The 23,245-nt window shown below is 23.2% G+C and overlaps 1 protein-coding gene across 3 annotated transcripts in view; it reads right to left on the bottom strand.

Annotated features, from left to right (window-relative positions):
• LOC127283756 (protein PALS1) overlaps positions 1-22,682 on the bottom strand; it is a 222,585-nt gene extending 199,903 nt beyond the window's left edge. For 2 of the 3 annotated variants that reach the window (XM_051308833.1, XM_051308830.1), the window contains exons 1-2: positions 15,313-15,390; positions 12,815-14,485 (exon numbers count right to left, since the gene is read on the bottom strand). In XM_051308833.1, coding sequence (XP_051164790.1) covers positions 12,815-12,878 — 64 coding nt within the window. In that variant the 5' untranslated portion in view covers positions 12,879-14,485; positions 15,313-15,390. Of the gene's footprint in view, positions 1-12,814; positions 14,486-15,312; positions 15,391-22,545 lie in introns of those variants that run through there. The other variant, XM_051308829.1, reaches the window with a different exon arrangement.
• Positions 22,683-23,245: the final 563 nt, after the last annotated feature.

Here is a 23,245-nt window from a genome sequence, read left to right as displayed (position 1 = left end):
CTTGCATCAAAAGCTCTGTTTCAATGTCAGTTCTATAGATATAATTCAAGCCTCACTCAACACAAGATTCAAATTAAATATATGCTATAAAGAAATCGATACGCAATCTACTTTCGTTTCCATTAATAAAGGGTTATACCACAAATAAACTATATTTCTTTTTAAAAACCCACAATTCCATCTGAAAAAAAAATCCCAAAAAAATTTCTATATGTATATATATATATATATATATATATACATATATATATGTGCCATTCCATGAGTTTTTTTTCACTTTTCGGAGTAACCTTTCCAAATTAAATGAAAAACCTTTTTTTTATAATATTTATTAATATAAAGGTCCAAAATAATCATTTTTAAAGTAAAAACAATTGTTTATTTAAAAAATACAACAATAAATAATGAAAAAAATTCACTTTTTTTCTGCACCACCAAATAAATTGGTTTAAAGATCAAAATTTTCCTTATTTTTCAAGCTTTCATACCGCACAAGAAAAATAATGTATTTCGAAATAGTTAACTCACAATTTATTAAACAATGTTTGTTTACTTTTTTGTATTTTATTGACTGTGAAACGTCTGCTAACGCTGCGCGTGACTTTCGGAAGTTGTCCCACTCGTTATTGAGCAGAAGCTCATTACACTAGCGTAGTAAAAAACATGTTGTGTGAAAAGTGAGGTTATGTTGTCATTGAACGAAACGTAAACATTTCTGATTATCAAATTGAATGGTTTTTAATAATCTACTTTGCAATAAAAAATCATAAAAAACATTTTTGAATATTAAAAAACCTCACTTTTCACACATGTTTTTTACTACGCTAGTGTAATAAGCTTCTGCTCAATAACGAGAGTGACAACTTCCGAACGTCGTGCGCAGCGTTAGCAGACGTTTCACAGTAAATAAAATACAAAAAAGTAAACAAACATTGTTTAATAAATTGTGATTTAACTATTCCGAAATACATTATTTTTCTTGTGCGGTATGAAAGCTTGAAAAATAAGGAAAATTTTGATCATTAAACCAATTTATTTGGTGATGCAGAAAGAAAGTGATTTTTTTTTCATTATTTATTGTTGTATTTTTTAAATAAACAATTGTTTTTACTTGAAAAGTGATTATTTTGGAAATATAAATATAATAATATATATGAATATAATAATATGTAAATATAAATTATTATAAATTTATGTAAAATTTATAATATAAATATAATATACATATTATAAAAAAAATGTTTCATTTAATTTGCATCTCCGATTTTTTTGAGATTTTTTTTTCTTTTAGTACTAATTGATAAGACATTTTTTTCATTTGACGTACTGATAGATTTTTTTCAAAATTTTTTCAAAAAAACTACTTCTTTTTACGAAATTTTTAAGCCTAGCCCGATAATGGGCAAACGAATTTTACAATATTTTCGGAATTTTTCAAAAAATTTTGAATTTTGCATTTTAAAAAATATTTTTAGTTTTTTTTTTATACTACGTGCTTTTATGTATTTTGATGCGCTAATTACGAAAATTATAGTGACAATACCCAAAAATTTGATTTTCATTGAGAAAACCATAAAAAAGTCCCAAAATTTATGGTTTTTTTCGTTTATTGGGTAAAATATGCAAAACTGAAAAAAATGCATTAGATATAAATAAATGTATTTTAATAAGATCTATAACTTTTGTCTAAGATTTTTTTTTCGGTTTTGCATATTTTACCCAATAAACGAAAAAAAAACCATAAATTTTGGGACTTTTTTATGGTTTTCACCATGAAAATCAAATTTTTGGGTATTGTCACTATGATTTTCGTAATCAGCGCATCAAAATACAAAATACAAAACTAACAATATTTTTAAAAAATTTTAAATTCAAAATTTTTTGAAAAATTCCGAAAATATTGTAAAAATTGTTTGCCCATTATCGGGCTAGGCTTAAAAGTTTCGTAATAAAGAAACGAAGCTGAAGTACGCAACGTTTATATAAACGATTTTTAAAGAAATAATTTTTTACAATGAAAAATTCTATAATTTTTTGCCTAAAAAATATTTCTTGTAGTTTTCATTAATCAGCAAATTATACAAAAAAAATTTTTTTAGGCAAAAAATTATAGAATTTTTCATTTTAAAAAATTATTTCTTTAAAAATCGTTTATATAAACGTTGCGTACTTCAGCTTCGTATAAAGAAGTAGTTTTTTTGAAAAAATTTTGAAAAAAATCAATCCGTACGTCAAATGAGAAAAATGATTTTTTATCATTAAAACTCAAAAATTTGATAGTAATATCGTTTAAAAACACACATTTTGAAAAAAAAGACTTTTAAAATTGATGCATTTTTAAGAAAGTTATGAGCATTCAAAAATTAAAAGTCATGAAAATTGTCCAATTTTCAAAATTCCATAACTCGAAAACGGCTTACTAAAAAAATTTGAAAAAATTCCTGAACCTAGTCTCAATTAGTACTAAAAGAAAAAAAAATCGGAGAGGCAATTGCTGATGGACTTACACTTTGGAGTGGAATACATCATATATTTAAAGCCGGATTTTTTATTTGCATATATATTTCTTTTTTTTCCTTTTTACAAATATACCGCAACATTCATCGAGATTTAGCACAAAAACCTTTAATTAAATTTAAAAAAAACAATTTTTCTGAAAATTCGAAAATCATTTTTTTTTTTTATTTAACTGTTTTTCCAACTTCACTTTTAGAAATACATAAAAAAAAATTTTTTTTAAAAACTCTATTTTTAAAAAATTCAATACATAAAATGTTTAATTGGACAAAAATTGAATTAAAACTTCTCGTTTGTTGGAAAAAAAAAATTTGAAATAATTTGTTCATAAAATTCGGTCAACCACGGATACACTGATGGAAAAAAAAAATTTGCGGCTTTCGTGGGAATATTGATTCTTTTGTTGAAAAAATAGTATAAAATATAATATTAAAGGTTTTACAATTTTTTTTTTTGAATTATGCAATAAAAGTAATAATAAAAATCAAAAAGAAATAAAAAAGGAAAAGAAGAATTGTTAAAAAATTCATGATTTAATTTATATTGATCCTTTGGTTAAAAAAGTAGAATAAGAGATGAGCTCTAAAGAAAGGGACTTCAGAAGCAAAAAAAAAAAAAAAAAATTATAGAGAAGCATGAATAAGTCCTAAATTTTTATTTGATAAAATTTTCATTTGATAAGAATTTCATTAGATAAAATTTCCTTTTAGCTGAATTTTTATTCTTTCGTATTATTATTATTTTACAAAATTTCTAAAAAAAATTTTTTTTTTTTACTATCGAATTTAGTAGGGGAATAGTGTCAGGGTTGGACACAGTTTTGGTTTTTTGTTTATAAATATTTTGTTTAGATAAATTCAGTCAATTGTGGTATATGGGTGGAAAGATCTACAAAAGAGGAACACTTTTGCTGTGGACCGTAAATTGATTGGTCCAAAATTAAAAAAGTTATAAACATTTAAAAAAAAAAAAAATCTAGTCAGGGTTGGACTTTTCAGTCAGGGTTGGACACTTTTTGAAAATCGAAACGCATTATTGGTAAAAACGTAAAATAACATTTGTAATGTTTTTTATTCTTATTTTTTCATGTTTATCTTTACTTATTGTTTACAAATTGTAAAGCTTCATGGGTTTAAAAAAGGAATGAACTCAAATTACAAAAAATAACGCTTTATTGTTCCAAATAACTCAATGAAATGATGAACAAAATTTATACAATTTAAGTATTATTTTTCTAATATCTTTGGCACAATTTTGCACTGAAATATCAATAAAATAAAATTTATTTATAAATTGTGTCAAATTCATAATTAATATGGGTGTCCAACCCTAACTGTATAAAGTGTCCAACCCTAACTAGAAGCATCAGGCTGCAGTCCCATGGCAGCGTTTTGCGTTGCGTTTTGTCACTAGACCCTGAGTGTAAACATAGCAAACATATATCTGCATCTCTTTTACACTCATAGTCTAGTAACAAAACGCAACGCAAAACGCTGCCATGGGACTGCAGCCTCATTTTCGAATTGTGCTAACCATAACTAGACATGTGTCGCGATTCGATTTTTCACTTTTTTTCTTCTTAAATTATGTACCCCACAATACATTCAATAAGCTTATCTTGCCGAATTCGTGCTTTTTTTACACATTTTTTAGGTTTATTCACAAGTCAAACAAAACTTTTTTTGTCTCTTCGATTGCACCGAAGTCACAAGAGACGCTACTTTTGATTCTCCAAAAATGTAATGCCACAAAAAGTTAGGTTATACTACTAGAAGATTCGTCACGTACGCACACAGGTGGCGCTAGTGTTCTTATTTAAAAAAAGCCAAGTGTCCAACCCTGACAAGTGTCCAACCCTGACACTATTCCCCTAAATTTTAACTAATTCAAATATAAGTGAGTCACTATAATTGAAATTAGATTTTTTTTAATCAAATAAAATAATAAGACAAACGTTTATTAATAAAATAATAGAATTTTATTAATTCAAATTTAGAAAGTAAATAGTATTTTATTAAATAGAATTTTATTTTTAATAAAACTTAGATTTCTCCGAATTATTATTTGGCAGAATTTTCGTAAAAGAAATTTTTCATATATTATCGAATTTTAACTAAACCAAAAAATAATTAACAAAATTTTGCATTTAATCTAATATTCAGAGTTAAAAGAATAAATTTTTTTTTAATTTTCCTGACACTAAAAATTTTTTCATGAAAATAATTTTTTTTTTTTGTTAAATTTATAATTTAAAATTGGGATAAATTGAAATTTAATACTTAAATCAATAAAAATTCGGATAATTTTAAACTTAAATGAATTAAAATTTGGACCAATTAAAATTCGGTTGATTTGAAACTTAAATCAATAAAAATTTTAAAAAAATTAAAATTTTGTAATTTGAAATTAAAATCAATTAAAATTTGAATTATTTTAAACTTGAGTCATTTAAAATTTTGATAAATTAAAATTCGGAATAATTTGAAAATTTAATCAATAGATAAATTATTGTTTAGATAAATTGAAATATAAATCAATTAAAGTTTCTTGATAAATTAAAATTCCGATTACTTGGAAACTTAAATCGATTAATCTTCAGATAGATTGAAATTTCATAAATTTTAACTTTCGATCGGATTCAATTTGCATGTGATTAAAATTTGAATCGAAATAAAATTTAATAAAATTTAAATTAATTCTTAAATTTTCATTTATTTGAATTTTTATTTTCCCGAATTGTCATATTTAAAAAAATTTTCAAAACCTCGAATTTAATATTTTATGAAACAAATTTTCTTCCTCAATTTTTCTCTTTTTTAAAAAAAAAAAAAAACTAAAAAAATCAAAACAAAAAAGAAAACTAGAATGAGATACTTTATCTCTTTGATATTCAAATGATGCTGTTTGTACTGTTTTATTACTCACTATAAAATCATGTACACGTGCAGTTAATTACAAAACTCATATAATGAAATTACACCCTTTAATAATGAGAACTTTAATTACAGAAATGTTTAGTTTATTATAACCTGGTAAAAAAAAGTCAGCTTAATATATTACGTATATACCAAAAATCGACCAAAAGAATTTTTTTAATTTAAAAAAAAAAAAATTAAAAATTTTTTTTTTTCAAATAACAATATACAATATTTGTTTTCAATTAATAATACATACTACGAAATTTAATATCACGTATTGATTCAACATACTGCAGGTTGCTAAATCTCTTTAAATATATACGAGAGATAATAAAACAAAATAAACGTTAAAATATTGCCCATGTTGTATACCCATGTGTGGTTTGTGGAACTTGTAATTGAGTTACTTTATCAAACTAGAAAAAACTAACATAAATGTGTAGCTTGGGAATCGAGTTTTCACAAACTAACTGAAAAGTTTTTAATTTCTAATAATTAAAATCCAATATTCCACGCGAGTTATCACATCGTTCTTTATGAATTATCTTTTTATTTCGAAATAATATTTCACAAACAATGAATATTCATTAAAAAAAAAAAAAAAACAAAAGAACTAAGAAGCATTTAATCTGAAAAATTCAATATTCATTACGAAAAAAAAATTTCAAATAATTTTAATTCAAAATTTCTATAAATGTAAATATTCATTTTTCCCCATTTTTCTAAATAATATTATATGTATTGATGAATTTTTTCTAAATATTGTTCAATATGCAAATTACTTTTTTTTAATTAAAAAATTTTAATTTTTTACTACCGAGACAAAAATTAATTTAATTCATATTTGTAAATATCTTTCTATTAAAATCTATATATAATTTTATTATTCAAATATAAAAATTAATCAATTTGGAAAAAATATTTCAAAATAAAAATTCAAAATGTAAATGTGCCATTCCATGAGTTTTTTTTATCACTTTTCGGAGTAACCTTTCCAAATTAAATGAAAGACTTTTTTTTATATTATTTATTAATATAAAGGTCCAAAATAATCATTTTTAAAGTAAAAACAATTGTTTATTTAAAAAATACAACAATAAATAATTAAAAAAACACTTTTTTTCTGCACCACCAAATAAATTGGTTTAAAGATCAAAATTTTCCTTATTTTTCAAGCTTTCATACCGCACAAAAAAAATAATGTACTTCGGAATAGTTAACTCACAATTTATTAAATAATGTTTGTTTTCTTTTTTGTATTTTATTTACTGTGAAACGTCTGCTAACGCTGCGCGTGACGTTCGGAAATTGTCACTCTCGTTATATTGAGCAGAAGCTCATTAGACTAGCGTAGTAAAAAACATGTTATGTGAAAAGTGAGGTTATGTTGTCATTGAACGAAACCATGAAGTAATATAAGGAGCACTCACTCTATAGGCCGTTTTTGAAAATTTTTCCCCAGCCTTTCCAGATTTAATAGAAGCATTTACATATCCCCGATACTAACAACCCTAGCGGAAAAGCCAGGAATTACAGGTCACGTGGTACATTGTTACATAAGTGTTTGTGTATAACTGTCAGTTGGCGTTTTTTTTTGAAATGTGTTTGATGCAAGTTAATTTTGTGTAATTATAAATAAAAAAGTGAAAAATGAGGCTGCTAAATTGATCAATGAATCAGCATTAACACAGGCAACTTTACTTGATACAAATTATTTTGTATGTATTTGAATGTTAAAAAAATACTTGCTGAACTTGTCACTATATTTTGTTTGTTTACATGTAAATATAACCTAGAAATAAAAAAAAATTAAGAAATTTCGTTTGAAATATATACGGCTATAATGAAAAAAAATTATTTATATTTTTATATAACTTACAACAAATTATTGCAATTCCTTTATTATTTCATTATGAAACATAATTGAAAACAAATATTTAAAAAATCTAAATTATATATTCGTAGGGGAATAGTGTCAGGGTTGGACACTTGGCTTTTTTTAAATAAGAACACTAGCGCCACCTGTGTGCGTACGTGACGAATCTTCTAGTAGTGTAACCTAACTTTTTGTGGCATTACATTTTTGGAGAATCAAAAGTAGCGTCTTCTGTGACTTTGGTGCAATCGAAGAGACAAAAAAAGTTTTGTTTGACTTGTGAATAAACCTAAAAAATGTGTAAAAAAAAGCAAGAATTCGGCAAGGTAAGCTTATTGAATGTATTGTGGGGTACATAATTTAAGAAGAAAAAAAGTGAAAAATCGAATCGCGACACATGTCTGGTTATGGTTAGCACAATTCGAAAATGATGCTTCTAGTTAGGGTTGGACACCCATATTAATTATGAATTTGACACAATTTATAAATAAATAAATAATTATAAATTTTATTTTATTGATATTTCAGTGCAAAATTGTGCCAAAGATATTAGAAAAATAATACTTAAATTGTATAAATTTTGTTCATCATTTCATTGAGTTATTTGGAACAATAAAGCGTTATTTTTTGTAATTTGAGTTCATTCCTTTTTTAAACCCATGAAGCTTTACAATTTGTAAACAATAAGTAAAGATAAACATGAAAAAATAAGAATAAAAAACATTACAAATGTTATTTCACCTTTTTACCAATAATGCGTTTCGATTTTTAAAAAGTGTCCAACCCTGACTAGATTTTTTTTTTAAATGTTTATAACTTTTTTAATTTTGGACCAATCAATTTACGGTCCACAGCAAAAGTGTTCCTCTTTTGTAGATCTTTCCACCCATATACCACAATTGACTGAATTTATCTAAACAAAATATTTATAAACAAAAAACCAAAACTGTGTCCAACCCTGACACTATTCCCCTATATAAATAAGCAAAAACTCACCAATTTTCAAATATATTTTCAAAAAAATTTATGTTTTATTTAAAATTTTTGTGTGTAACTTTTTCTTTCTTTACAAAGTCAAGTCAAATAGTTTTATTAAGATTAAACATTTGTACACTTTTTCTAAAATTATTATATATCACTTTACACTGTTTACTATATGAGAACAGCTGTCACTAGGCGCAGCCATATTTTGAAAACTTCTAAGTACACCGCTTTACCGCTAGAGGCGTCATAATCGGAGATCTCACTTTTCACACAACATATTTTTTACTACGCTAGTGTAATAATAAGTTTCTGCTCAATTACGAGAGCGACAACTTCCGAACGTCGCACGCAGCGTTAGCAGACGTTTCACAGTAAATAAAATACGAAAAAGAAAACAAACATTGTTTAATAAATTGTGAGTTAACTATTCCAAAATACATTATTTTTCTTGTGCGGTATTAAAGCTTGAAAAATAAGGAAAAATTTGATCTTTAAACCAATTTATTTGGTGATGCAGAAAAAAAGTGAATTTTTTTTCATTATTTATTGTTGTATATTTTAAATACACAATTCTTTTTACTTAAAAAGTGATTATTTTCGACCTTTATATTAATAAATATATTATAAAAAAAATGTTTCATTTAATTTGGAAAGGTTACTCCGAAAAGTAATAAAAAAAAAAACTCATGGAATAGCACAAATAAAGAATTGTTTACTTTCAGTGAATTTTAATTTAAAAATATTGTTAAAAAAATCCTTTTTTTTAATATAAAAAAATTTTCTATTTTTTACTACGAAAAAAAAAATTAATTTATTTCATGTGCTTTTATTTTTTTAATTAGAAAAAATTTCAATTTTCGACTACGATACAAAAACTAATTTAATTCAAAAATGTAAATCTCTCTCTATTAAAATTAATATAAGTTTATTATTTAAATATAAAAATTTATTTATTATTTATTTTAATTAATTTTAATTAAATTATTTGGAAAAAATATTTCAAAGTAAAAATTCAAAATGTAAATATAGAATTGTTTACTTTTAGTGAAAATCAATTTAAAAAATGGTAAAACAATCTGAGTAAAAATATTTTTAAAGCTCGTCATAAAAGTTGTCAAATTGTATTGTAAAAAAAACTCTTTTGTAGATTTAATTAAAAAATTATTTATATAGTTTTGAAAAAAAAATTTATAAAAATTCAAAATAAAATTGTTTACTTTCAGTGAATAGGTATCAATTTAAAAATATTGTTCAAGAAAATAATTTTTTTTTAATTAAAAAAATTTCAATTTTTTACGAGACAAAAACTAATTTAATTCATACAATCTAAATATCTTTATATTAAAATCAATAGTTTCTTTTATTATTTGAATATAAAAATTAATTAATCTATTTGGAAAAAATATTTTAAAATAAAAATTCAAAATGTAAATATATGTTTACTTTCAGTGAATATCAATATCAATTTAAAAAATAAACAATCTGAGTAAAAATATTTTTAAAGCTCATCATAAAAATAGTCAATTGTGTTATAGAAAAAAAAAAACTCTTTTGTAGATTTAATTAAAAATTATATTTATAGTTTGATTAAAAAAAAATTTCGCTCATTTTATTTGGCAAAAAAATAAATATTCATATATAATTTAAATATTTCTATGGCATTAAAATTCAACTAAGAGCAGAAGTTATTTTTTTCTATATCAGCAGGATGCACTCGCTTTTTTTTGCCCTGCGGATTCAACTCTGAAGCAATAACTGAAGTTACGCGCTGCTTGTACAATTCTTGCAGTTGAATTGCAACCAGTGTTTTTCTTGTTATTCATTTGCGTATTTCTTTTGGCTATATAGATGTTTTAATTAATTACCACAAAATACAAAGATTGTTCTCTCTCTCTCTCTCTTTCTATCTTTTATTCTCCACTTTCAAAAGTTTAAGTGGAAACAATGTAAAATTAAAATGTCTTTTTAAGTTCTCTATAAATACTCATTTTTGAATGTGGCCGTTTGCATGAAATGACACTTTGTCGATTGCAATAAGGATTATTTTTGCGTGAACGTTAATGGAAATATCACTTTTATGAAAAAAAAACCAAAGTGGTATTTTACGACAACATATATATATTTTTAATTTAAACTAAAACATTTTACTATAAAATATTATATACATAGTTATTGACATTATAAAAATAAATAATCCAAAATTAACAAAAAATATTAACGTTTAAAAATTAAAAATTTTAAAACCTTAAATATTAAAATATAATATGAAATTTTTGCAATTAGACAGAAAAAAATAATAATAAAATAATTAAAATAAAATTATATTAAGAATTTCAGGCATATTTTTTTACATTCAATTTTCTATATTCTAAATTTTTAAATTCATCTTTTTAAAATCTATTGGTTGCTACCAATAGTAATTCAAACTATTATTATTATTTAATTATTTAAAACAAAATATTGTTCGACAATTTTAATTCTCAATTTTCAAAAATTTTATTTTCTTTAATAAAATTATAAATATTTCCTTATGCTTGTATTATTAAATTTATCGTATAAGAATTTATTAAAAAAAAAAAAAAAATTTCTTAAAAGCGAACTTTTGAAAAATGTTACGCAAGTAAAAATAAATTTGATTTAAATAAAAAAAAAAATTGAATTTTTGTTATTTTTGGCAAAAAATACAATTGTTTCTAATAAAATGTTACCTAATTAAAAATTCGTTTAAATTACTAGTTTTTTTTAAATAATAATTCGAAATTTCGAAAAAATAAAAATTCAGCTAAACGAAAATTCTATCAAATGAAAATTTTAACAAATAAAAATTTAGAACTTATTCATGCATCTCTATAATTTTTTGCTTCTTAAGTTCCTTTTTTCAGAGCGCGTCACTTATCGTTTTTTTTAGCCAAAGTTTCAATATAAATCAAATCATGAATTTTTTTTAGTAATTCTTTTTCTTTTTATTATTATTATTATTATTATTTCTGATTTTTATTACGTTTACGTATTACTAAATTTATCGTTTATGTATTCAGTAAATAAAGAAACTAATTAAAAACGAACTTTTGAAAAATGTTACGAAATAAAAAATAAATTTGATTTTAATCAAAAAAATCTTTTTTTTTAAATTTTTTTTAAATCATGATTTTTATCACCCGTGCCCTGAATAAAAAAAGATTTTGAATTTTAGTTTTCTGCAAATATTTATTTTTATAAAGAATATATGTGAATGTACTTGTCAAAAAAAAAAAAAAAAAAATGAGATTCAAAACTTTATATAATTTTTAATTTACGGGACAATGATTTCTAGTTAAAAAATTTTTTGAATCATTTTATTTTTAACATTAAATTAATTTACTTGAAAATAATATTCTTTAAAAATAAATTTAAAGGAAAACAAAGTAAAATAAATCACGTACAATAATATTATTTAAAATCTTTAGAATTTTAAGGAAATTTAAATTTTATTTTTGAGTTATAGTAATTTTTAGAATAAAAAGCACATTTTGAAATGTTTGAATTGACATTTAATGTCGATAGTTCTCAAAGCAGTTCAGCATGTCAAACTTGAATATATATGAATTTCAATAAAATCACACCAGGAAATTAGAAAAGTTTACGTCCTTTTCTCTTAAAGTCGTTAAAGTTAATCCAAAAGTTCGTTTTCATTTCAAATATCGTTTATTTATTTGAATGCAAAAAATTTTAGATTTTTAACGTCAATTTATTATTATGAAAATAAAAGTTTTAAATATTATTTTAAAAATTATAAAAATATTTTTAATTTTAGGACTAAATTTTTTTTTTTTTGAAAATTTACTTTTGTTTTTTTGTTTAGTTTTATTATTAATTATTCAATTATAATTATTAATTTTTTTTAATTTTAAGACTAAAAATTTTATATTTCTTTAAAAATTTAGTATTATTGTTTTTGTGTAATTATTAATTATTCTATTACAATTAACATTAATTTGTTTTAGGGCTAAAAATAACGATTCTGATGTTTACAATTTTTTATTATCAACGATTTTTAAAGAAATTTTTAATTTTTTTAATCTTAGGACTAAATTTTTTTTTTTTTTTAATTTACTATTATTTTTTTATTTCATTCTATTATTAATTGTTCTACTATAATTATCGTTAATTTTTTTAATTTTAGGACTAAAAATTTTACTTCTTTAAAAATTTAGAATTGTTTTTATTTAATTTTTTATTATTAATTATTCTATTTTATAATTATCATTAATTTTAAAACAAGTGGCAAAAGATAATTCTTTTTTTTTCGAAAATTCAATTGATTTTCTTAATATTTTTAAAAAATAAATTTCGTCTTTTTTTTTTGTCAATTTCTACGAAAATAAATAATTATATAAAAATACTTTGAATTGAAAAATACCATAAATACCTAAACTGGAGAACTTTTTGAAATTAATTATTATTGTTAATATAAAAATATTGTTCCAACAAAATATAATCAAAAAATATATAAATAATATATTTATACAATAAAACTCACCATAAAGTTTAATTTTTCCATTATGGTTCATCAAAATGATGATATATCCTCCTAAATCGACCATTTTTGCTGAGGATTTTTATTATAATTCTCGATGATGATTTAAAAACTCCTTCATTTGCAATAGTTTATTTGAAATGTAATAGACAAAAAAATAAAAAAAAAAATTCTTCTTTCAACATTCCCTTTAAAAACCGATAACAACCCGGCAATCACGAACTTTTCTTCTTTTATATAATTTTCCAAATCTATCGCCTCGAGGACAGTTTTTGTTTTCACCGGACGATTAAAACAATGACCATCCTTCTATCTTTTCACTGTTAAACATTTTTCTTCTTCTTTTTTTTTCTCTTCTTCTCTATCTTTATATTTTATCTCCCTCGAATATTCCAATTACTAAAAAGTCAAATTTGAAAAAAGTTCCAATAAATTTTGTCCTCTGTATAAAATTACTTTATTATTATTATTTTTCTTTTTGGCCACTTTGGGGCCCTGGCCATGGGCCCCTTTACATTTCAACAACACTCGAGAATTAATGTTTCTTCTTTCTTTTTTCCCCTCTAACAAAAATTCAAATCCTCATTCAAAAAGTCTTCTCTTATTCATTTTATTGATCAAATTGAGATTAAGCACCGGCTGCACATTTATAAACATCATGTTGTCAAATTATTCTCTCAATTTGATAATTTGGAAAAAAAATTTCACCATTGCTTATTTTTTTGTTTGTTTCCTATTTGATAACATAATATTGAAAATTAGGTCAAATTGAAAAAATAATTTTCACTTTCAAAAAAATAATATCAAATCTTGGCACTTGGTATTTTTTTGATGATGATGATGATGAAAAAATTGAATACACCATAAATATGTTTTTTCCATTATTAAAGCTTCTATGAGGGAATAAAAATTATCCCTCGGCAGGAGGATCGTCAAAGGATGAATGATAAAAAAAATAAAGAAGAAGAAGAAGAATAAGAGGAGAGAATGATTCTCTCAGTAATGGGTGTGAACTGCCGATTGGTACGCGCCCAGGTTACTCTCGGCCTCGATCGGCATCTCGAGGCTCTGGATTCCGGCTTGTCCTCGCGACTTTTCGTTCTCGTTCGAGTATCACAACCGACGACCACGACGACGTCGACGACGATAACGACAACGGTTGGTGAGGTTACGTTTCGCGCCTGCTCGCCCTGGGTTTAGTAAAGAGCGCCCTCGGACCCGGTGCAGCTTTTATTCTTCTTCTTCTTTTCTCTCCTCTTTTCCTTTTTTTTTCTCTCTATTGTTCTCTCTCTCTCTCTTTCTCTTTTTTCTATCTATTTCTCTCTCTTTTTTTTAAACTCTCTCGTCAACAAGCGGCTTCAACGAGGAGCCTCGCCTCCACTGGTCCATATACCTTCTCAACATGTTCTCGCGGAGGATAATTCACGTCGACACGACGACAACGAGGACGTTGCGTTGATGATCCGTTGCGCAGAGAGGGTGGCTATCCAAGAGAGAGTGAGAGAGAGAGAGAGAGAGAGCCTTTTCCCACCCTCGCTAATATTCTCTCTCTCTCTCTCCTCCAGCTTCCCACTTTATCCTCGAAACAGAGATAGAACTCGCCTACTACCAGTTGACTTGATTCAACCAACGGAATAGTAAACTTATTCTTACAGGAAACTTTTTCCATCCTTCCTGTAAATGAAAAATAAAATTATTTTAGAGTCTCGTACTTTTGAAATAAAAAAAAAAAATCAAAATTTGTGTAAATTTTTTTTTAAATAAATTAGCTATTTTTATTATAATTTCTTATCATTAGGAAAAAAAAAAAATGGTAAAATTTAGAATGTTAGAAAAAAAAAGAAAATAGAAAAATGAGGGTGGTTAAAGAGAGACTGTAACTATATAGTGGAAAAAGAGAGAGAAGGATAAAGGGCGGGACGGAGTGAAAGGAGAAGGAGAGAGTGACTTGGATATATGGCAAAAGAAGAGAGAGAGAAAATAGCGAGATCAATATAGGGGATGCTGTCTGCCTGCCTAGATTTCTCTCTCACATACAGGGCTGTAATCGAACGGGGTGCATCTCATATTCTCTTTATTTATCATTCCTTCTTTTTCTCTCTCTCTCTCTCCTCTCTTACAAATATTGTATATATATATATGTATGTATATTTACTATTTTTTTTTCTTTTGCATAAAACTATACTTTTTTTTCTCCCCCAAATTATTTACAAATAAATAACAATTCTTAATTAATAATAAATAATATAATTTATAAGAAAAAAATAAATTCTAATTATTTTTATTACTTTACACTCACCCCCCCCCCCCACCCCCACTCCATCCCTTCTTAAAAAAAACACGTGTTTAATGCGGTCAAGGTTAAGTTTCATAGAAAGAGGCTGATGAGTGTGTTTTCTTCTTTTTTTTTCATACATAACTTCTTTGAGAAATTAAAAAAAATATATTATATAATTTTGTGAAAATATTAATAAAAAGAAATTATATTTGAAAAATTTTACCTTTATCCATTACGATAATTGCACACAGATTTTTTGAATACAGCTCTCTTATATATCATCGACTCAAATATTGATACACTGAAAGAAAAAAGAAAATTAATACAATTTCAAAAAATCATTTGCGACTATTATTAAATAAAAATATTTATAGGTACTTGAATCAAATAATTTTTATTTGAATTAAATAAATTGTATTTCAGCACAATAATTTTTGTATTTGAAACAAATATCATTTAGTTAACTCAATAATAATAATTAATAATAATAATAAAAATAATAATAGTAGTAATAATAATTAACAATAATTAATAATTTAATAATAATAATAATAATTGACAAAAAAAAATATATTTATTTGAATCAAATAAATTTTTTTCAATCGATTTTTTTTTAATCAATAAGAAATTTTCTTCGGTACATAAAAAATATATAATTTCATTACAATATGTATATAAAATTAATTTGTTCAAAAATATTATTTCAAAATAAAAACCTCCATGATGGCGTCAATGCTCAATGTCGAAAATTATTTTTTCACGGGACCAAAAATATTAAATCATTTTTAAAAAGGTTTTTGGGTCCGCACATAATTAATTTAAAAAGTATTTCTCGTGGCAATTATTATTTGTCTGAAAATCTTAAAAAAAAAAATAATAATTTGATATTTTTGGTTCTGTGTGAAAAAAAAAAAAAATTTTTCGACGCTGAGCGTCGAGGCCAACTTTATAGCACTTTGTGGAGGTAAATAAACAATGACGTTAAATGTTTTTTTTTTAAACATTTTTTTTTTAAATATAGAAAAATTAAAATTTTTAAACTTTAAAGGTGATTTTTGGAAAGTTGAGAACTTTAATGTGGTGTTATCCGTTTTTTGATCTATCCTATAGAAAAAAATAATTTTTTTTTTTTTTTTTTTTTTGAAAATTGAAAATAGCAGTTGGTTAAAAAATAATTAAATACAAAAAAAAGACTTGAAATTAATATACCCTGTTACATAAATTAAATATAAATTTAATTAACTAGTTTTATTATTTCTCATTTTTCTACATAATACATTAATTATATATGACACAAAAGATTAAATTGTTAATCCAATTTCAAAAAATTGTAATTAACAAACAGGATATTTCAGAGGGATTTATAAGATTTTTTTTTATTTGATTTTTAATATGGGTCATTCCACGTGAAATTTACATTCAAAAAAATTTTTTTTTGACTGCAACATTTATTTTCTAATTAATTTTAAATAATAATAATAATAATAATAATAATAATAATAATAATTTTTGTTTTTGTATTATTTTCTGAAATAAATAATTTTAAAAAAAGTAAAAAAAATTGTAACTAATATTTTAACGGAAAAGAATAACACTATTTTCGCAATAAAGGAAAAAAATTTCCTTATTTATCAGAGACTGGATTAAAAAAAAATGTCAAAAATCGATTTATTTGGTTTTGAGAGAAAAGTCACTTTTTAGACTTAATTTCAATTTTTAAAATTCGTGCGTTGCAGTTACATTAATTTTTTTTTTACTACATATTTAAAACATTAAAGAAAAATCGATCAATTTTCATAATGTAATATTATTTTTTTTTATCTATTTGTGGGACAGAGGAAAACGAATTTCAAAAATATTCGGCATCTGAAGTTTCTAAAAAACAAAATTAATACTTCCATAATTTTTATCAACCCGTGTGGAAATCTTCCCAAAGTTGCTCAAAGTGAGACTGGGCGCCAATCTGGGCCCAACTTGGCTTCCCAAAGTTTGAAAAATGAAGAAATAAAAGAATTAAGTTAATTAAATTATATATTATTTAAATAATATGCTGAAGAAATATACAAAAAAGCGCAACTGTGAAAAGCTGAAAAAAATGTTTGTTTTTCATTTTACTTGGACAAAGTTTGGATCAACCCAACCTGGCCCCAACTGGGATTTCCCAAAGTATTCCCAAACTGAAATTTAATTTAATATTCTGTTATAAATAAATAAAAAACTTGAGAAATAATAAAACTAGTTAATTATATTTATATTTAATTTATATGCCATTTGGAGATTTTTCCAAAAGCCATAATATGGGCAAAATTCACATTTAAGGAAAAATAAGGAAATTGAAAACTTTAGTTAATTATATTAATGCTTAAATAATACCTTCCCTGAATAAATAAAATGTATGTAAAGTTCTTAGTTTTTAATTTATTCAACATCTCAATCATTTATTTCCTATTTTGATTCAATTTATTAATAATAATTGAACATAATTTTCTAATTTAATAAATTATTTAAACAAAATTTTGACTTCAACGACAACTATACTTTGGTATTTATTAATCCAAATTACTACTGGTAAAAATGTTAAATTAAAATAAATGAAATTAAGTAAATGATTATATTTTAATTTATTGTCTAACCTAATCATATTTTTCACATCTTTGATACTGAGAAATTAAAACTTGTCTGCAGGTACGCGTCGTTAGCATAGTGGTTAGAGCGTTAATCTATAAGTCCGTAGATCGTAGGTTCGATTCCCCTCGTGCGCAGTTTTGTTTATTTCATAGGTTTGCGTTATTTCTAGATTTTCATTTATAAGTTGTAGCAAAACTTGAAAATCTAATACATACACTATTATTTAATTTTTAAATTATATAAATATTTTTTTTACTTTTTTTACTATATATACATTGTTTGTTAGTCGTCATCTTTAATACAATTTAATTTAAAAGGAAATTATATTTATTCATTTAATTTACTCTTTTGTTGTTAAATTATTTATATAATTATTAATTAACAATTATTATAAATAAAAATGGAATAACTCAATCTGGCCCCAGCTGGGATTTCCCAACCTTGGGAAATCTTTGGGATCAGCGTAACGCGCCCAGTTTGGGCGTTGTCTGGGTTGCCCACTTTGGACATTGGGAAACCCAGTCTGGCTCAGATTGGGGCCCAGTCGACTTTTCCACACGGGAAATAAAGAAATAAAAAAAAATACATATTTTCTCATTTTTTTTTTAATATTTCGAAAAAAATGTTCCAGTCAAAAATAAATTTTTGAATGAAAATCTCACGTGAAATGTCCCATATATTATTATATTTCTTGTATACGGATTAAAATTTTGTTCCAAAAAGTGAGAAACGAAATACAAATTTTAAAGTAAGTCAGGGCCATTTTGCTCAAGTGTCAGTTATAATACATATATATATATATATTAATTGTGTTGAAAAAATTATATAGTTTGAAAATACTAGATAAATTTTTATAAGAAACTCGGGAAATATTTTAAATAAATTTCTATAAATATATATATATATATATATATATATAAGGAACAATATTTGGTGACGGAGGGAGGGGGGGGATATAAAACGGAAGGTGAACGGAACCGAGTAACTGATTGCAAGCTTCAACCTAATTATAAATAAATTGAGAGTTAAATTAATTATTATAGACACGGTTACTGAACTCAATTCAACACAATTATTATTTCACATTCAGTTAGGGCCGTAGTATTATATTTTGATTCTCTTTACTTATATGATGTGGGCAGCAGCTTTATTTGGAGCAGATCTATACAATATTTCATTTGGAATCGAATCTTTTTTTTCTATGTTTTATATGAAATTGAAAATTTCTTTCTTTCTTTTTTTTTTCTTTATAATAAATCTTTTGTTCAAAATCCTCTGAAATATTCTGGTATCCATTTTTCTGAAATCAGATTAACAATTTTTTAATTTGTTGTATATAATTAATTTATTAAGGCAATTTAAAAATTAAATAATTTTAAATAAAAAAACAAAACAAATATATAATATATAATAAAAACAAATAAATTATATACTACACGAAAAGAAAATAGATATCAAATTTTGTAAAAATATTTTCAAGCTGTTGAAAATATATGATAAAAACCGAAATTTCCATTTAAGAAATAATTTTTTTACTTCTATTGTGATCCAAATAAGTTACAATTTTTTTTTGCTGTTTTAGATACAAAAAAAAAAATTTTTCTCGAGATCCAAATGACAAATTTAAAAACAAAAAAATTGATTTTTTTCGTCTTGGAACGTAATATTAGTATTCAAATTCATTCGCTTCATTATTATTTATAATAAATAATAATTATTGTCATTATTTAATTATTATTAGGTAAATAATTTTTTTCTAATTGAGTTGTCAACTGGATCTCGAGAATTTTTTTTTCTAACAGCTAAAAATTTTGAATTTTTAATAACTTTAAAAAACAATTTTTTTTTGTTTAATATAATTTTAAAAACTTATTTTAATCATAGTATGAGTAAAAAAAATTGAAAATTAAATTTGTTAATTTTATGTTGAGAGAATTTAAATTTTAATATAAATAAAAATAATAATAATAATGAGCCAAAATTTCTGAACGTTCAAAATTTTTGCCTCATTAATAATAATAAGAATAATTTTTAATATAATTTAATTTTTTTTTAATTTTTACCCTATAAATAAAGCCATATTTTGTATATATTATATTTTTAAAAGTTCGTAAGTAAAAATGTATTATTAAATGACAAAATAAAATAGTGAAATTAAATAGAGTTTAGCTGAGTTTGTTAATAAAGTTAATTATAGTTTTAACGTGATAATCAATAATCAAGATTGATTCAGAATTGTATATGTTATAGGACGATTTGACGTTTGGCCTTAATGTTTGACCTTTGGTTCATCCTATTCTTACTTTTCAATTCGAAAACCATTTTAGAAACTCGATTTTAGTTTTCTCGACAGTGACATTTTCCTGTTCCATATAATAATATGATACAATTAGTTTATCTTTTTACCTTGAATTGTCTGTTTCATCTTTTTAAGTAACCATGTCCAAATGTTGATAAAAATAAATACTCAAATTTAAAAAATATTGGCAAAAAAATTTACAAAATTAGATTTTATATCACATGAAAAAAAAATATATATATATGAGAAATAGTACCAAAAATTATTAATTATTTATTAGTATTATATTATAATTATTATATTATTATTAATTATTAATATTATTATTTTTTTTTACTATTATTGGCAATTTATTTTTTGTGAAAAATTATTTTAACATGTTTTTTTTTTTTTAAAGTTTCCTCTCATCTACAAAACTCAATATTTTTTTGAAATAAAATGGAGGAACTTGTTTTTTATTTTTAAAAATAAATTTTATTTTTTAAAAATTGTTTTTTATTCCGTAATAATAATTATAAACTTTTAGCAATTTTTTTTTCACGAGTCTATTTTAATTGATCAGATCTTGAAAAATTTAGTAGTAATGAATTTTCAATTTACTCGTTATTAATTAATTTGATTAAAAATGTAAAATGTCATTGATAAAAGCTATTAATTCATATACACAGTAGCGATACATTCTGCAAAATGTCTCTTATAAAACAATGTTATTTTTTTTTTGGACAATTCTTTTAAAAGGTATAAAGTATATTGTTTTTTTTTTTCTTAAATTTTCATTGTTCATAAAATTATAATATATCCAGAAAATTTTTATACAAAGTCAATATATTTGATATATTATATATGAAATAACACATTTGTTATGAGATGAAAACAAAAATGTCTGTCAATATATATATATATACTTATATAAATAAAGTCAAAGTTCATTAACTTTTCTTATAAATAACTGCAAGTTAGATAGTTTGGAAAGTGTAAAATATATATATTTCGCGCTTTTAAGTTGAAAGTTTGCTCGAGTTGCTTAAAAACAAAGTAACAATGTTTCAAGAAAATAACAAACAAAAGTTACATCTTAGATATATATAATTTAAATGTCTACGCTTCTTAATTTAAAATATTATACTTTAGAAACATTTCTCATTGAAAGAATTAAAAAAAATAAATAAAAAATAATCTAAATATTTTTTTTATCAAGAAAAATATAAAAGAAAATTTATCGGGAGAAAAAGAATAAAAAAAAAAATATTTCTTGTGAAAAAAAATACCTCGAATATTTCACGCGAAGGCAAAAAAGTATCAATTTAGAAAAATAAAAATTCTTTTTTGACAGAATTTTTTTTATATAAAAATGATATTTTGTATTTGACAAATTAATTTTCTTGTTTATTTAATAATTTAATCATGAAAGCAAATAAATCATTTTGCTTTTCCTCTTATATATATATTTATGACATAAAAGTTACATAACTTTATGTATATGTGAATGTATTGGATTGCATAAGTGTAACTTGGTTTGCCTATATATTTTGTCTAATACAAAATGACAATCGACTTACTATTATGCAATATTCATATTACCGTGACCTAATTAAAACAATTCGCTTTGCTCTTATTAAACATATAAAATTATTTATGCATGCTTTCTACCTTTATGACCAATTCAATTAAAAAAAAAAAAAAAATTTACACATATTTATATTTCAATAAAATTAAAGTGCATTAATCATTTTTATAATTCATTGCGTTTGCAAATAAATAGCAAAAAAAAAAAAGTTTAAAAAAAAAATTCAATTTAGAAAAAATACACAACAAAATATAAAAAATATTTTGTATATTAAATTTATTTTATTTATTTTTGTAAATTTATTTTGTTAATAAATGTATATATATTAAATAAATAATAAATAAATATTTTTTTTATCTATGTATTTTAATTTGTAATCTTTCTTTTATGTGAAATTTTGAGAAAAAAAATCCGATTTTTCAAATATACACAACATTTGTATTTTTAGAAAAGTACATTTTTCTCTTCAAGTTCTTTTTTTTTCGCTAAGTAGAACTTCCAAAGCGCAAACTTTTAGAACAATAAACTTTGAGAAAGGGAAATAAAAGGAAGAATCGCAATGTTACTTTGCCTTTTGTCATGTGTGGCAGATACTTCAATTTAAGTACACTTGGTTGAAACTTGTTGCTTTATGAGGCATTTTTACTAATTGCGTGGCTTAAGGCACTTTACTTTTCAGAAAATAAAAATAAGGAACATTTGATTAAAAATGCGTATTGAGTGATTATAAATTCAATTCAACTGTAAACTGTCGTAAATATTTAATATTTTAATCGATGATTAATTTTTACATTTTAACAGTTAAAACTGAATTTATCAATTAAAAATTAGATTTCTCAAAAAGTTATTAAAACGTATATATACATGTTACAAGTAATAATAAATTAATAAAAATTCAATTAAAAATTCAATAAACAAAAAATTGTACAGAAAAATTATAGGTTATGTTAAAACGTGCTCACCTGCTTTCAATGTAAACGTCATTTGCTCAATCAAAAACAAGAATTTTAGAAAAAAAATCATCAACTAAATGATTAAAAATAACAATAAAACTACTCAAACTTGTTGTCTTTAATTATTTACACTTTAATTTGATAAAAAAAAACAACCGGCACTTGAGAAAAAAAACCACATTTGTTTACAGACATAGAGTCGATACCTTGCGGCGAGTTTCTGCACTACTAGCAACTCTATAATCAAATGACTCGACTTTTTGTCGATTTTATTAATAAAAATTACTTTCAATTAGATATATTTAAATTTGTTTTTTTACTAAATGCAAAAAAAATTCTAGTATTTTAATTTTGTTGTTAAACTAATACTCGTATTTATCGAGAGTAAATATTATTTTCAAGAAAATTGTTTAACGTAGTGAGACACTATTTTGAAGCAATCAACAGCAATTCGAAATCCTATTGGTTATTTGCTCTGACCGCGAAAAAATAAATAAATTTAAATTAATTATCTAATATCTTTTATTTTTAATTAAATATTATTGCAATTGAAAAAGTTTTAATTTTTCATTAATTCAGAAGATGATAAAAATTATCGGTTTTTAAAAAAATGGGTTTACATAAACTTATATGTTAAAAAAATATTGTAATTGAGAAACCTAACCTACAAATATAGAAACAAAAAATACAATGTATAATAAATTTAAGT

The sequence above is a fragment of the Leptopilina boulardi genome, unplaced genomic scaffold (genome assembly GCF_019393585.1).
Source record: "Leptopilina boulardi isolate dan_hultmark-lab unplaced genomic scaffold, ZJU_Lbou_2.1 LbouV2_310, whole genome shotgun sequence".
NCBI classification, from domain to species: Eukaryota; Metazoa; Arthropoda; class Insecta; order Hymenoptera; family Figitidae; genus Leptopilina; species Leptopilina boulardi.
Note: the sequence above shows the minus strand (reverse complement) of the source record. Positions and strands in the feature narration are given on the sequence as shown.